Source organism: Orycteropus afer, unplaced genomic scaffold (genome assembly GCF_000298275.1).
Source record: "Orycteropus afer afer isolate SDZICR_OR568_19922 unplaced genomic scaffold, OryAfe1.0 scaffold00278, whole genome shotgun sequence".
Taxonomy (NCBI): Eukaryota; Metazoa; Chordata; class Mammalia; order Tubulidentata; family Orycteropodidae; genus Orycteropus; species Orycteropus afer.
The window spans coordinates 1,183,666-1,201,373 of record NW_006921865.1 but is presented as its reverse complement, the minus strand read 5'-3'; the positions used below and the strand labels follow the sequence as shown (position 1 = coordinate 1,201,373).

Here is a 17,708-nt window from a genome sequence, read left to right as displayed (position 1 = left end):
ACTTGCATGAAAAAGATTTTGCTTACCTAAATTTACCCCATCTTCAAACAGTGACAAAAACTATACAAATCTATCTTGTTTGAATATAAAATAAAGCTAAGATTACAGAAGCAATCACAAACCTAGAAAAACAAAATGTTAAATCACTTTTAGTTCTAAAATACCTTCTCTTCAGGCTAAAACTTGTGATCTCCTTTTATTCAATCCTTACTGAAAACAAGGTACAATTCTTGTGCATTTTAAAGGTAATAACACTTTTTAAAACAAACTCTTCTCTTTATCTTGTAGAGATTTGCTTCAGATTTTTTTTCCATTTCCCCACCAAAATTCTTGTTTCTGTCAACTTTGTTGTTGATAAATAGAAATAAGCATCCATATTAAGCAAAATAAATATGGAAACAAAAATCATAAATATTAAGATAATATAATCATAGTATAATTTAAATTTGTTTTGGTGAATGCAATTAGGAACTTGTTAACTATATACTTGTTATGTGCATATCTAAATATTTCCCTATTATTTGATCATCAAATAACCAAGCCAAACTCACTGCCATCAAGTTGGTTCTGATAGTGACCCCATTGAGTTTCTGAGGTGGAAAATCTTTATGGAAATAGATTGCCCCATCTTCTGTGCAGCAGCTGGTGGGTTTGAACCCCCAACCTTCAGGTTAGCAGTCAAATGCCTTAAGTACCTCACCACCAGAGTTCCATTATTTGATCATACAAATACACATATTTCTAGACATGATTTTAGGCTCTAGACAATTACAATCCAAAAATACATACCCATCATCAGAACCACTGCAAAGAATTCCTTCCCTCAGAGGAGACCATCTGACATGAAACACTTTTGCTTTGTGTCCACTGAATACTTTCAATGGTTGATCAGAGCTGGTGGCTACATAATAAACCCGAACATTTTTGTCTTCACAGCCAGTGGCTATCATATCTCTGAAATATAATGGTACATTAAAATATGAAAATGTTGATATTGTTTATTTATAATAATTTAAAAGTTAGAACATTTCTGATATTTACAAATAAGAATTTGTCTGAGCTGATGGTTACGTATTAAATACTGGGCTCTTAAGCAAGGCTGGCTTTCCAAAATCATCCACGTAAGTTTCCACAACTTGGGAAACTACTGAACACAGTGACAAGGTAAAGTCACGGTGGAATAACACCAATGTCTAGAATCCTAAGAGAGTTTAGAGAAAGGGCAACATGCCTATGGTAGAAGACACACATAGAATGAACTTATTTTCATGTTTCATTAGTTAGCCCTATGCTTTTTGCAAAGTATCAGGAAGTTGTTTTGAGAACAGGAAATCAGTATTTCTAATGCACGTAAAACTTCATGAAATGAAAATAGCTACAATAAATGAGCATTTACAAGGCTCCACATTTTCTAGGCAAGGGGGATATTATCAAAGAAAAAAAGTATGATTATTTGGTGGCATACTGCCTTAGGCATTTGACTGCTAACCAGAAGGCTGATGGTTCAAACCCACCAGCCACTCCTCAGAAGGAAGATGGGGCAATCTACATCTGTAGAGATGTTGTTGTTGTTGTTATGTGATGTCGAGTTGGACCTGACTCATAGCGGAACTCTGCTTGGGTTTCTGAGGCAGTATCACTACGGAAGTGGCTGGTTAGTTTGAACCATCAGACTCCTGGTTAGCAGTCAAGTGCCTTAGGCACTGTGCTACCAGAGCTCCCTCTGTAAAGATACCATCTCGGAAACCCAAGGAGGGGTTGTTACGAGTCGGAATTGACTCAATGGCAGTGAGGGTTTTTTTTTTTTGTTGTTGTTGTTGTTTATTACTATTGTTATTGTTGTTGTTGTTTGCCGTCGAGTCGGACCCGACTCATAGCGACCCCTCCTTGGGTTTCCGAGGCAGTATCACTACGGAAGTAGATTGCCCCATCTTCCTTCCGAGGAGTGGCTGGTGGATTTGAACCGCCAGCCTTACTATAGGAGTAGCATTATGCTTTATGATTATTTAAAATCTCCTAAATGTAATTATTATTTCCAAGAAAGAACCAAAAAAACTTACTTGTTGTTTTGACTCCAATCACAACCAAAAACTGCAGCTGGATGCTTGTATTTGTGGAGCACTTTACCATCAATTGTTCGAATAATACTAAAATTAATAATGTTAATAGAAAAAAAAAACAGCATTGTTAATATATTATTCAATGGAACAGTCAGAGTGTATAATTCAAATACAAATATCTTAGGATAGAAAGCTTGTTTGCAAAGCACAAGGAACATTTAAAAGTGCTTTATAAATGATATTTCCAACTACATTTACATTTCAAAAAAATCCATTGCAGTTGAGTCAATTCGGACTCATAGTAACCCTATAGGACCAAGAAGAACTGCCCCATAGCATTTCCAAGGCTGTAAATCCTTACAGAAACAGACTGCACATCTTTCTCGCATTGGTTTGTATGAATTGCTTACATTTTGGTTAGCAGCCAAGTACTTTAACCATAAATTTTGAGTTAGATACTATTACTTAATGACTTTTTTGAGGAAAAATATAATTTAATAAAGTTTTGAAATACAATGAAATAAGACATGCATTTGCTTCTCAGCTTTAAATTTTAATAGTTCAAAATTTATTTTTGTAACAACTCATGTATAAAAGTGGTTGCATAAGCTATTAAACCAAGACTAAGATATATAATATATTCGTGGAATATTCTCAGTGATAATGGTTAAAATTGACAGAATAGTCCCAGATTAAGTGCTCTAACAGCTTACTATCTTATTACTGTAATGTAAGCGCTATGGTTCTTTTAGGAGAAAAAGAAAGCTGTGTATAAATTAATGTATTCGTCGTCATCGTCGTTATGTGCCGTCGAATGGGACCTGACTCATAGCGACCCCTCCTCGGGTTTCCGAGGAGGTATCACTGTGGAAGTAGATTGCCCAACCTTCCTTCCGAGGAGTGGCTTGTAGGTTTGAACTGCCAGCCTTCTGGTTAGCAGTCAAATGGAATTACGCCACCAATTTAAATAAGACCTTCCAATGATAAAAGTCTTTGAATAAGACCAAAAGCTGGATGGGTCTAATGACATTTAAGAAGCTAAACGTTGTTAGACCCATCAAACTTTTAGGTCACTGGGGAGTTTTAGTGATTTTTGCTTTCAAATGTTTAGTCACTGAATGTGGAATTTACCAAAAAAATAAAAACTGAAAAACCAAACACACTGCTGTCAAGTTGGATCCGACTCATAGCGACCTCTCCTTGGGTTTCTGAGGTGGTATCCAAGATTGCCCAATCTTCTTTCAGAGGAGTGGCTGGTAGGTTTGAATCGCCAACCTTCTGGTTAGAAGTCAAGTGCCTTAGGCACTACACCACCAGAGCTTGTACCAAATAAATTGTTGTTGCTGTTATGTGCGGTCGAGTCAGATCCGACTCATAGAGACCCCTCCTTGGGTTTCCGAGGCAATATCACTACGGAAGTAGATTGCCTCATCTTTCTTCCCGAGGAGTGGCTGGTGGGTTTGAACTGCCAGCCTTCTGGTTAGCAGTCAAATGCCTTAGGCACTATGCTACCAGAGCTCCCACCAAATAAACAGTGCCCTGAAAATACATGCTAAGGCTAATTATGTATTAGTTGTTGTTGTTGTTGTTATGTGTCGTGGAGTCGGACCCGACTCATAGCGACCCCTCCTTGGGTTTCCGAGGCAGTATCACTACAGAAGTAGATTACCCCATATGTACTCATAGCGACCCCTCCTTGGGTTTCCGAGGCAGTATCACTACAGAAGTAGATTACCCCATATGTACTCATAGCGACCCCTCCTTGGGTTTCCAAGGCAGTATCATTACAGAAGTAGATTGCCCCATATGTACTACTTAATAAAAAAATCTCTTAGGTTTATGTTTTTCTATTCTGGTATCTACCAATTACTAAATAGTTCCTTTCAAGGAAAGAAACCACCAATATCGTTATTTCTAAATATTTTAACTTCCTGGTTTCCAAAGTGACTGTCTTCTCCAACTGAAATTAATAGGGGGTATATTCTCAATAAAGGACTTCTGGTGGTGCAGTGGTTAAAACATACTGCTGCTAACCAAAAGGTTGGCAGTTAGAAACCACCAGCTACTCCGCAAAAGAAAGAAGAGGCAGTTTACTTTTGTAAAGATTTACAGCCTTAGAAATACTATAGGTAGTTCTACTCTGTCCTATAGAGTAACTATGAGTCAGAATCCACTCAGTGTTGGGTTATTCTCAACAATCATGAGTATCTATACCACCAGATTTATTACCTGTCAAAGATGACTATACCCGTAGCTACAGGATAGCATTATCTGAATTTTTCTTTTTTTTATATATAATTTTAAACCAAAGACAATTCTCCCCTTACGTATTTTCACTTGGCAACCTACTTTTTTCATGGGCTGTAACACCATTAAGAAAGTGCCCATTTCTGTAACACAGGGTCAGAAAACTGTCACTGTTATCGAGTCAGATCCAATTCAGAGTGACCCCTCCTTGGGTTTCTGAGGAAGTATCCCTAAAGAAGTAGATCACCCAATCTTCTTTCCAAAGAGTGGCTGGTGAGTTTGAACCGCCAGCCTTCTGGTTAGCAGTCAAATGCCTTAGGCACTATGCCACCAGAGCTCCCTCAGAACAATCAGCTCCTAAAAAAAAAAAAAAAAGCACTTTCCACTTGCATTACCTTATTCTTCCTCACAAAGGCTTTCTCTGCTTTTATAAACAATATCTCAAAATTGTGAACAAGTTTCTAGAACACTTCACTTATCTTGAATTACCAGTGAAACTGAAGTAACACTCCTCCTAAAATGTTACAAGATTTATTTAAATCCTTTGTGAAACATCCTTGGAGTTTCTTTGAGGCAATACAGAGTGCATTAGTCATAATTCAGGTAGGACTTTCATTTAAAAAGTAATAAGTAGTTCATTTATTTATTTTTTGAACACCAATATATCGTTATTTATTACTGAAACATCAGAGGAATGTATCAGGTGCCCATATGTCTGTCAATAATATTTATGATAGCTGGCAGAGCTGTAAAAGTGAAATCTGAAAATATTTTAATGTATGTGCTAACATGATACAAGTGGTATTATCAAGGGTATCTTTTGTAAACAGTGCAATTTTATACACAGTACTTACCAGAAACCATCACCACTGCAGGTTGCTATTCTTTTGAAATCTTTATGACTCCAGGCAATGCAGAATATTCCATTTTTTCCATGCTTCAAAAAATGCAAAATACCTATCAATAAGAAATAATTCACCCCTTTTTTTCTTATTTATTTACTTCTTCTAAGTATTACTTTTCTGTTTTCTCTAAGTGATACTAGCAGACATTCTGGTCATTAGTGGTCGGCTAAATATATACTTTAAGAGAGTTCAAAACTATCAATTTTTTAAAACAAAAACCATTTTCAGGGCATAACTTGGGTGTCTCTATTTCTTTTTGTTAAACACAAGTGAAGAGCCAAAATCCAATTCCTCAGCCCTGCACAGAATTAAGCCCTACTCAATACCTTCCTTAGTAATGCCAATGTGAAGATCAAGATGCCTAACTGGCTATTAAACACAGTACTGTTATAACCACAGTGCAACATAGATGATAGAAATGTTGCAATCAATTGTTACTGTTGTTTCTTCCTCTGAATTTCAAAGTTATATTTTTATAAAAATATAACTTTTTATAAAGGACATGTTATACTCATTCATGTATTTCTCAGCATTCAGTAGCATAATTAAGGCCAATATCAAAATTTCAAAAATCCTGGATAATAAAAACAAGAAAAATTAAGTGCCAGTTTTGATTAACTAAGTGGCACAGGCCTCACAAAAGGATGTGAAGATATTAGAGATCCTATAATAAGCTAAAAAACAAACCAAACCAACTACCATTGAGTGGATTCTGACTCATAGCGACCCAATTGGTTTTCCAGGGTTGTAAATCTTTACAGTAGTAGATTGCCTCATCTTCCTCCCACGGAGCAGCTGATGGGTTTTAACCACTGACCTTCTGGTTAGCAGCCAAATGTCTTACTCACTCAGCCACTGTTGTTGTTCTTGTTGTTATGTGCCGTCGAGTCAGCCCCGACTCATAGCGACCCCTCCTTGGGTTTCCGAGGCAGTACCACTATGGAAGTAGGATTGCCCAACCTTCCTTCCGAGGAGTGGCTGGTGGGTTTGAACCGCCAACCGTCTGGTTAGCAGGCAAGTGTCTTAGCCACTTATTCCTATAATAAATCACTCTGAATTTATGTGTTCCTCTGCATTCTTGGGCTGGGAAATGTTTCAGGGTATATTTACAGCTGGTAGATGAAAATTTTTTGAAACACAGAGAATATATTATGCATGGAAATGTAATTCACCAACTGTGTCATGGGTGAATGAAGGTTGTGGTCAATTCACTTCCAAATTTTCATTTAAAAAATCTGAATTTTATTTGGTACCTGAAGTGTGACTACATTTAAATGGGAAGTAAAATGATTCTTACACTTTAGTAAGCATAAGTCTAAGTAAGTGATTCATAACAGGAACTCTGGTGGCATAGTGCCTAAGGCATCTGACTGCTAATCAGAAAGTTAGCAAATCCACCAGCCACTCTGCAGAAGGAAGACGCACAATCTACTTCTATAACTCAGTGTGGGTCATTATGAGTTGGAATCAACTCGATGGCAGTGGGTTTGAAAGTGATTCTTATCCTGAATTTTAAGACTATTTTATAAATATGCATTTTAAAATTCATAAGGGAATCTACAGTTTGCTGATGTTACCTTTTTTTGGGGGGTAGGGGTGGGCAGTCTTAAGAAAGGTAGATCTAAAAACAGAACTAGTCCTTTTACTTGTTCAGTTTCAGGGGCTTTCAGATTTGCTTATCCTCATGAAAAGTTGATTTATGGATCTCTAATATCTTCACATCCTTTTGTGAGGCTTATGCCACTTAGTTAATCAAAACTGGCACTTAATTTTTCTTGTTTTTATTATTCAGGATTTTTGAAATTTTGATATTGGTCTTAATTATGCTACTGAATGCTGAGAAATACTTGAATGAGTATAACATGTCCTTGATACTAAGATGCTCAGTTGCTGGAACCAAAGTGGGAGCTGTTCTAATGCTAATGAGCAGGTATTTTAGGTTATAAAATGCCAAATGGCCACAAGGTGAAAACAACAGATCTGATCCCTAAGGATAAAAATTTTAAATCTATGTCAAAAGTTTCATGTGCAGGCTTATTTCTTCTTTTCTATTTATATTCCATTATATATTATGGGATACATGTTCTTCTGGTGATGGAACAGCAGAGTGAGGGCTTTCCTGAGCAAAAAGAGCATTGTCACATGTGGAGAAAGATGGAAGAATGCAATCTATATAATCCTCCAACAAAGGTTCCTCTAGTGAGTACACAATTGCTTACTGGTGGGTTGTAAAGTTTCCTTAATGATATGCACTCACTACATTCCTGCATCTCCAGGAGAACAAGGCTGTTAAAGGACATCCTCACGGGGATAACAGTCTTTTGTATAAATGGTTTTAAAGCTTCAATTATGTCTACAATTTTCAAAGAAATTAAATATATATATTATCTGGTTATTAGCTATTACATTAACAGAGAAAAAGTATTTTAAAAATATGACGTGGTATAAGACTTTTTTTTTAATTGAGCTAACAATAAATACATCTTACCTCATTAAATCGTTGTACCATTTTGCCTTTTTTAATATCCCAAATAAAAGCACCATTTCGGCAAGTTGCCCCAGCAATGCAATTTAAATCACCTTAGAAAACAATTTGTTAGATATTATATTTAATGTCTGCCACAAATGCAGTTCTTCTAAAATAAAATGCTATTGCTGGAAATGTAAGACTTGAGATTTACAAAATAGTGCCCTTTTAATTTTTTTTGCTATGGAAATGATCAAATGTATGCAAATATAGATAAAAGAATATAATAAATTCACACCACTTAAACAATTACAAAAATATAGCCAAAAAGTCCTTACTGGATTTCTTTGAAGCAAATCTCTGACATGATTGAAGCAATAAATACTTCAGTATGGATGTCTAAAAAACCACCAGCATCACTAGATGTTGTCGAGTTAATTACACCTAATGGCAACCCCATGTGTAACAGTTGAGCTGTGCTCCATAGGGTTTTCAATAGCTAATGTTTTGGAAGTAGTTCATCAGGCTTTTCTTCTAAGATGCCTCTGGGTGCACTTGAACCTCCAACTTTTCAGTTTGCAGCACAGTGCATTAACCATCTTCACTGCCGGTAGACAGTGACTCTTTTATTAAGATAACCAAATTATCACACTCACACCTATGAAACTGTCAATAATTCCTTAATATTTTCATACATCTAGTAAATGTTCACAATTCCCTGATTGTGTAATGATTTTTTTTTAATGGTTAGGAAAATGTTTCTAGAAGCAGAACACATGAAAATGTGTCATTCAGTCTCTCTATAAAAAATACAAACAATAATTTCTGATTTAAAATTTATGTTTTTCAAATAAAAAAAATCTATGAAAAACTGCTGCTAAGTTACTAGATGATGATAACTCAAGGAGCTAAACAAAGATTTTTTTTTTGCAAGATAGTAAAAGAAGAGGCTTTCTCCATTAGGAGAAAGGAACAGTTGTCATCTGCTGATGGGAGTATAAATACGGAAGAATTACTTTGGTATAAATGATTATAATGCTAAAAAAAATAAGTCCTCAACAAATTTCTAGTATTTTCATTCTGCTCTCCTTTCTAGGTTTCTAAATTATTGGACAGAAGTTCTCCTATAGTTTGTACTTTTCTTTTTTTCTCTTTTTTTCCTGTGGTATCTACTCTAAAGTATAGAAAAAAATTTAAAATATCTATATTGTTGTTATGTGCTGTCGAGTCAGACCTGACTCATAGCGAACTCTCCCTTGGGTTTCCGAGGCCATATCACTACGGAAGTAGATTGTCCGACCTTTCTTCTGAGGAGTGGCTGGTGGGTTTGAACCACCAGCCTCCTGGTTAGCAGTCAAGTGCCTTAGGCACTATGCTACAAGAGCTCCTAATCCATATTCCAATCTATGTCCTTGCCATCCTTCATTAATCTTTTAATTTTCATCCACATGTAGCTAAAAATACAATTCATCAGTAATGACATAAGAAAATTTCCATTTTCCAAAATTTTTACTTACTTGATGCAAATTCTCAATATAGTGAAAGAATGCTTTAAGTAAGGTGAGGCTTTCTGTGTTATGATTTGAAAACCATAGTATTTATAGTCAGAATTTCTATTTAAGTTTTAGAGTTTAGACTATGGCATAAGAATATCAACTAATGAGAAAAAGTCTACTTTTGTATTAGGAATAATGTTCAACTAGTTACTGGTATAATGCTGTGCTACTGTACTGGCTTACCCAATTCTTATGTCCCTAGTCAATTATTGTAATACACATGAAGATGTGTATTACAATAATTAAGAGCACAGGCTTATGAATAAGACTGGAAATTGTTCAAATCTTAAGTCTGTGCTATTATTTACTTGAGTAAATTACTCAATTTCTGGGATCTAAGACCTTTTAAATAAATGATGGCCATCACAATGAAAAGGTAACATAGAGACAGATGAAGAAGGGAACAGGTAAGAGATTTTGTTCTTTTTGTGCTGCGTCCTTCATGAGTGAAGGAATGTTTTATTCTTTCAATTAGTTCTGTATCTATAATGGCAGTAGATATGTTCTGCTTAAAGGAACAACTACTGTCATTTAATGTTGTAAGTAAAACATTTTCCTAGAAAACCTTCCTCATTGTAGAAAAGGAGGGATACATAAAACAGTGGTTCTTAACACTTTCTGTGTCTGGACCCCTTCTAAAACTCAAATCATTTTGACAGATCCAGGCATATACAAACAGTAACTAAAAATTATTTATATAATTACAAGAGAGTCTCCCCCAACAAACCTCCAACAAACTCACTGCTGTTGAGTTGATTTGACTCATAGCGAACCCTCCTTGGGTTTCCAAGGTGGTATCTCTATGGAAGTAGATTGCCCGGTCTTCCTTCCAAGCAGGAGCTGGTGGGTTTGAACAGCCAGCCTTCCGGTTAGCAGCCAAATGCCTTAGGCACTACACCACCAGAGTTCCCAGACTATGAAAATATCTGTAACTTGTGGGCCAACAGATTCAATGTCAAGAATTCATCTGTTTTGGGAGATATGCTAACAAATAAGCTATTACACTAGTTATGTGTGGAAATTAATATATTACTACTGGGGAAAAAAAGTAAAGTATTATATTGTAAAACCATCCTTTCTATAGCAAAAAATTTACTTAGGTGTGTAAAATTGTTTATTATAGGGGAAAGGTACTATTTGGGGAGAAAATGTCAGAGGTTTGACATTATGCACAGAAACTCTCTGAAATCAAAGAAAAGGCAAAACTTTATTATGGTATAAAAATTCTTTAATACCACAAAGGTACAATTCATATAGAATATGATCACAACTGATATATAATCATTCATATCTATAAAAAAGATGTATCAGGGAAGATTTAGATAATAAATTTCTCTTTTAAGTGATTTTATTTCATAAATTTGATTTACATGCAATTTTCCAGGATAACTTGTATCATGTGAAATCATTATACCTTTGTGTATCTATACAAATGCAGTTAAAATCAGAGAGGTTAAGATCATCCTGGTTTACTATTGCTTTTCTATATGATAAGAGGTTCTGGTGGTGTCGTGGATAAAGTATTCATTGCTAGCCAAAAGGTCATGGCTCAAACCCACCAGCTGCTCCATGGAAGGACAACTGGGTGATCTACTTTTATAAAGATTTACAGTCTTAGAAACTCAGTGGAGGTCTCTGAGTTGGAAAAGACTTGATGGAATGAGTTTTTTTTTTTTTTTTTTTTTTGATTTTCTGTATGATTATATTATTTGAAAGGGCCAGGGATCAAAGTCTCTCTGCAGGTAGTCTATTCTAAAACTCTACCAAAACTAAAAACTAACCTAACATGTCAATACTAAAATATTTCTATAATCATTTGAAACAAGATAACTCTAACAGGAAAAAGATATTTCAGATGAAAATAAAATCTAGGAAAACTCATTTAATGTATTCCAAATTTTAATAAAGTACTTCTTACCTGGAGCCCATGAAAGGGAATAAATAACCCCTTCATTTCCAGGGGAAGTGTATACTGCTGTTAATGTATTTATATCCCAGACTTTTATAGTGCCATCAAATGAAGCTGTTGCTAAAAGATTAGGATTATCAGGTTTGAATTTGCAGTCAAAGATAGTTTCCACATGTCCCTAAGAATACAGCATAAGAACATCAACTAATGAGAAAAGTATATTGCTAGGAAAAACTTCAAAGTTCATATTATTTGAAAACAAAGCATAATATGTAATCAAGCTGACACATGTACAATAGTTTTCAAAACGTTAATGAAAAATAGACAAGCAAAAAAGCATAGAATTGGGATCACCTCTGTGATGAATGTATCAGTGTTGTTACAATATTATTTTGTAGTATAATAATAATTCAAAGAAAAAAACACAAGATAAAACGAAAACTATGAGTCCTCCATATTCCAAGAAAACTCCACAATTGACATGCAATCACTCCTTCAACTCTCATCACACAACAGACAGGGTAAATGGTGTCATAACATCTCCCAAGAAAACTCCACAATTGTAGCATGGCAGAAATAAGAATCAGGCATGGCCCTAATTTTTAATGAAGTTTGTTCCAAAATTCTCTAGCATATCTAAAGATTAGAATTTGATGGATCTGTTCCCATTACATGGTGGTCTGGATCCCAAACAGCCTACAAGACTGTAAAGTAGTTTATACAAGTCAATGTAAACATAAACCTTTAAAGTGGAGCTTAACCACTATGTACCTATGTGAAAGTCTGTGTAGAGCTCAAGTTAAATGGCCAGAGTTACATTTTGTCTTTTTCCAAATGTTGTAGAATGGGAATTAAAACTCCTACTTCAAGTGGCAGAAATTAAAATATGTTTGGATCTGGGGAGGAAGTAAAGGTACAAGGATAAGGCTTCCCATTTCTAAACTGTTGTAGTAAAGGATAGAAGGGAGTTCTTTAAATTCTCTGTTTCTCCATTAACAGCAGCAATCACAATCTTCAGAAAACTGAAATGGCCTACAAGTCTCCTTTTTAGGTGAAAGGCAGATAAGAAAAAAATCTCACAGGTTAACAAGAGGGAGGGAAAGAGGTTTTTCCGGCTACTGGTACACCTAGCTGGAGTAGTTCCAGGCTGGTACACTCACTTTTAAGAATATACTTAAGGCAGGACTACCTGTATGCGTATTTTTTAAATGTGATCTTACCACCACTATGCCTTTAAATTTTATTTTAGAAATTGGAAAAATCACATACTAGGAACCAAATTATAAATATTTTTTGTTTTCTGCTTACGAAGAGGTAAATTTTGTAGCATGTTTATTTTTATCAATCAAACATTTACATGGAAGTATATATGTTAGGAGCTCTGGTAGCATAGTGCCTAAGGCACTTGACTGCTAACCAGAAGGCTGGCGGTTCAAACCCACCAGCCACTCCTCGGAAGGAAGGTTGGGCAATCCTACTTCTGTAGTGATACTGCCTCGGAAACCCAAGGAGGGGTCGCTATGAGTCGGGGCCGACTCGATGGCATATGACAACAACAAACAACATACATGTTAGTAAGCATTTTAACAAGCTTTTATTTATCCATGTAATTTGGAATCTATGAAGATGCTTTATCAGAATCAGATGTTTCTTCTGGTAACACTTCTAGCAATCTCAAATTTGGAGCTAAGTTGAGAGAAATTATAAGGAAAAAATTACTGCCTCTTCTAAATAACAGATGTTTTATTTTATTTTTAATATATAAAATATTCACATTTTGAAAGGAAGTATCAACTTTATTAAAAAGATATGATAATGCTACAATTCAGTGGTTTATATTTTGTAGCTGTAGATTTCTACTCAATTCCATACATCGTAAGACATTCAGAAAACTGGAAGACATGTTGTTTGTTTAATGTTTTTATTTATTTATTTGTTTTAACTTTTTATTGTAATTTGGGTAAAAGTTTGCAGAACAGATTAGTTTTCCATTCAACAATTCATACATATTTTCTTTTGTGACACTGATTGCAGTCCCCACAATGTAACAGTGCTCTTCCCACTGCCTCCCTGTGGTTACTGTTTCCATTTTGTCCTTCTTTCCTATCCCTTCCTGCCTTCTGAGCTTTATCCCGAGGCAAATGCCACCCTTTTGATTTCATATAGTTGATTGCTCTAAGGAGTGCATACCTCCCTAGTGTTACTGTTCACTTTATAGGCCTGTCTATTGTTTGGCTGAAAGTTGAGCCAATAGCAGACATTTTAAAAGTGAGAAGAACAGGTGAAATAATTTTTAATTGAAGAATTTTTTATACATTTGAATCACAAATTTAAAAAAGATTTTAAATGAAGCATATTTTAATGAGGATAAAAAAAAATGACATTTACTCAATTTCAACTCATACTGACCCTAAAAGTCCCATAGGGTTTCCAAGGCTATAAATTTTTATTGAAACAGATTGCTCCATCTTTCTCCCCTGGAGTGGCTGATGGGTTTGAATTGCTGACCTTTGGTTAGCAGCTGAGCACTTAACCACTGAGCCACCGAAGTTCTTTTAATGAGGATATATACTTTAACAGAAAATCTATTGAACTTACACTACATGATATTTTACCAGTTACAGATTTAACTTCACTCTTACAATTTTCTTCCTTTCCATTTTTTAAAAGTAAATGGCAATTTGAATTACTAGAGGAAATGTACACACTAAGAAAAATTGGAAATATATAAATATGGAAATAAAATTCAGTCATCTTCTAATGAGTATCTACTAAAAGGCCAAAAATATCAAAATCTCTGCCATTGAGAGGATTTCGACTCATAGTGACCCCTCCTTGGGTTTCTGAGGAGGTATCTCTATGGAAGTAGATTGCCCAATCAACCTTCCTTCCTAGAAGTGGCTGGTGGGTTTGAACTGCCAGTCTTCTGGTTAGCAGCCAAATGCCTCTTTTAAAATAAACTACAAAATTGTTTCAAAATATTTTTTGCTAAAGTGCAATGTTTTTCATTTTGAGGGAAAAAATTAAATTTGTAGTGTTGAAATGCCACACTGTTACTGTTTCTTTCACTTCTTTTTCTTACCAGAAAAAATATAGCTCTATGTTCTTTTTCTAAGTGAGATCACAGAAAAAAAAAAAAAAATTTAGGTTTCCTAATGTCTAGATTAGCGTAATTCAAACTTGTAATAAGGGACATTTTTATAAACTCTGACCCAGGGAGAATTATTTTTGGTAAATATTAATTACAACATAATATGTATTATTTCATGTCTGCATTCATTCATTCACTCATTCATTCAATAAAGCTTAACAAAACTCTTGCTATGTGCCAGGTATTATTTTAGGAAGTAAGGATAAAGCACAGAAAAACAACAAAAAGACAAAAATGTGGGTCCCCAGAGGAGGTATGTTGTTGATGTTGTTATGTGCCATTGAGTCGGACCCGACTCCTAGCGACCCCTCCTTGGGTTTCCAAGACAGTATCACTACGGAAGTAGATTGCCCCATCTTCCTTCCGAGGAGTGGCTGGTGGGTTTGAACCGCCAGCCTTCTGGTTAGCAGTCAAGTGCCTCAGCCACTATGCTACCAGAGCTCCTCAATAGCAACTAATAACAACTAGTATTCTGACAGTAATTCTGATAACAATTCAATAATACAAATGAAACTTAGAAACCTCAATTCAACCTTGCTCACAAATAAGAATAAGGCTTGGAGTAACTGGCAGAGATGGATATCTCCTTCCTCCTAAAATAATATCCTATTTCTCGTTGTGCTTCCAGAATATAATACAGTTATACAATTTTCCAATATTATTTACTATAAAACATAAACTAAGTAGATACTAATATTTAAAGAAGTATAATGCTTAAAATTTAAAGATATTTAATAGTTTTGTCATTATTCCATACATTTTCCCAAAATGTTTCAGCCAACTAAGATGAAGTTATAACATATCATTATTTACAAAAATAATTTTTAATAATACTAATATGTAGATAAAATTAAACACATTAGATTTATAAAACAGAACGATATATAATAGAATAATATGGTATTACAATGACAACAGACATACCATATCCCTAAAAAAATCCCATTTCTTGGCTCCCATATCATAAAGTCCAACTCCACCATCCAAGAAACAGCACACTGCATGACCAGGAGGAAGAGAAAATGTTTGATTCTGTGTTAAATTTGGGAGTGGGACTGCTTCACTGGTTGAGGATGTATAATGATTTTTGGTTGGAGACTGGATTGAAACTGTTTAAAAAAGAAAGAAAGAAAAGAATAAACAGGTCAGTGTTATGCTCATCTACTAAACCAAAGGTTGGTGGTTCAAACCCACTCAACAACACAGTAGAAGAACAGCCTGGTGATCTGCTTCCATAAATATTATAGCCAAGAAAACTCATGGAACAGTTCTACTCTAACACATGGAAGGCCATGAGGTGGAATTGATGCAAATGCAATGGGTTTTTTTTTTTGTTTTTTTTTTTGTTATTTACACCAATAACTTCCCATATCCTCATATGAAACCAAGACAGCTTAATTCATAAAGATAACTCATTGTTCCCCTTTATACTAGTAGTTGGAAAATATGGCCTTGGTGATAAAAAAATAATGCTGGAGATTGCATGATAGAATTTTGCAAGACCAAAGACTTATTCACTGTAAATACCTTTTTTAAAAACACAAATGACAGCTATACACATGGACTTCACCAGATGGAGTACACAGGAATGAGATCTACTATATCTGTGGAAAGAAGCGATGGAGAAGCTCAATGTCTTCAGCCAAAACAAGACAAGGAGTTGACAGTGGAACAGATCATCAACTGCTCATATGCAAGTTCAAGTTGAAACTGAACAATTAAAACAAGTCCACAAGAGCCAAAATATGAACTTGAATATATCCCTTCTGAATTTAGAGACCATCTAAAGAATAGATTTGATGCACTGAACACCAATGACTGAAATCCAGAGGAATTGTGGGATGATATCCAAAACACCATCCATGAAGAAAATAAAAGGGATTAAAAAAAAAGGAAAGGAAGAAAAGACCAAAATGGATGTCAGAAGAGAATCTGAAACTTGCCCTTGAGCAGAGAGTAGCTAAAGTAAACAGAACACTGACAAGATGACAGAGCTGAACAGAAGATTTCAAAGAGCACTTTGAGAAGACAAAGTCAATTATTATAATGAAATGTGCCAAGACCTGGAGTTGGTAAACCAAAAGGGAAGAACATGCTCCCCATTTCTCAAGATGAAAGAACTGAGGACAAAATTTAAGCTCCAAGTTGCAATATTGAAAGATTCTATGGACAAAATATTGAATGATGCAGGAAACATCAAAGAAGATGGAAGGAAAACAGAGTAACTGTACCAAAAAAAAATGGTTGATGCTCATCCATTTCAGGAGGTGGCATATGATTAAGAAACAATGGTACTGAAGGAAAAAGTCAAAGCTGCACGGAAGGAATTGGTGAAGAACAAGGCTCCAGGAATTGATGGAATACCCACTGAGATGTTTCCACAAACAGTTGTCACACTGGAGGCACTCACTTGTCTATACCAAGAAATCTGGAAGACAGCTACCTGGCTAACTGATTGGAAAAGTTCCATATTTGTACCCATTCCAAAGAATGGTGATCCCACAGAACATGGAAATTATCAAACAATATCATTAATATCACATGCAAGTAAAATCTTGCTGAAGATAATTCAAAACCAGTTGCAGCAGTATATTGACAGAAAACTCCTAGAAATGCAAGCTGAACTCAGAAGAGAATGTGGAATGAGGTGTATCATTGCTGATGTCAGATGGATCTTGTCTGAAAGCAAAGAATACCAGAAAGAGGTTTACTTGTGTTTTATTGAGTATGCAGAAGCATTCGACTGTGTGGATCATAACAAATTATGGATAACACTGAGAAGAATGACAGCATATTAATAGGTTTTGTTTCGTTATCCAATCTGCAACTCTCCATCATGAGTGGTGCATTTAATCCATTAACATTCAGTGTACTTATTGGCAAGTATGAATTGGTTGTTGTCATTTTGTTAGGAGTTTTTTCATAGTGTCCCTGGTTTCTTTGTTCCATATTATTTTCTGTGCTGAGCTCATTATGTTTATGAATCGTGTTATAATTCCTTTTGTTGCTGTTGTTTTAGTATTTGCTGAATATTTGTGCTTGTCCTCTTTTTTATTGTGATGTTATGGTTTATCATTTTTCTTTGAGGTTTCCCTGTGACTTATAATTTTTTCCCCTGAGTTTAGAACAGTCCATTCTATCTTGCAACTCTCTTGACTTCCTCACCATTTAAAAGTTCTGTAACTATACAGTATTTTCCCTCTTTTTGGTTTGTAGTTGTTCTCATTTGTGAATTGATGTCTCTGGTTCCCTGTTTACAATCTTGTAAGCTTATTTTACTTTGGATAGGTCCATAGCTGTGGTTTCTGGGTTATGTCATCTTGTGTATTAATGGTTGGTTGTTGTTTGCTATTTTTGCTTCTCTGTTCAAAGGACTCCCTTTAATATCTCCTGTAAGTTCAGTATGGTTTTAA

The 17,708-nt window shown here is 35.2% G+C and overlaps 1 protein-coding gene across 1 annotated transcript in view; it reads right to left on the bottom strand.

Moving 5' to 3' along the window:
- WDR17 (WD repeat domain 17) overlaps positions 1–17,708 on the bottom strand; it is a 170,482-nt gene that overhangs the window by 68,790 nt on the left and 83,984 nt on the right. The window contains exons 7-12 of the mRNA XM_042782268.1: positions 15,220–15,404; positions 11,154–11,322; positions 7,701–7,792; positions 5,162–5,244; positions 2,061–2,147; positions 790–954 (exon numbers count right to left, since the gene is read on the bottom strand). Of these exons, the coding sequence (XP_042638202.1) occupies positions 790–954; positions 2,061–2,147; positions 5,162–5,244; positions 7,701–7,792; positions 11,154–11,322; positions 15,220–15,404 (781 nt within the window). The remainder of the gene's footprint in view (positions 1–789; positions 955–2,060; positions 2,148–5,161; positions 5,245–7,700; positions 7,793–11,153; positions 11,323–15,219; positions 15,405–17,708) is intronic.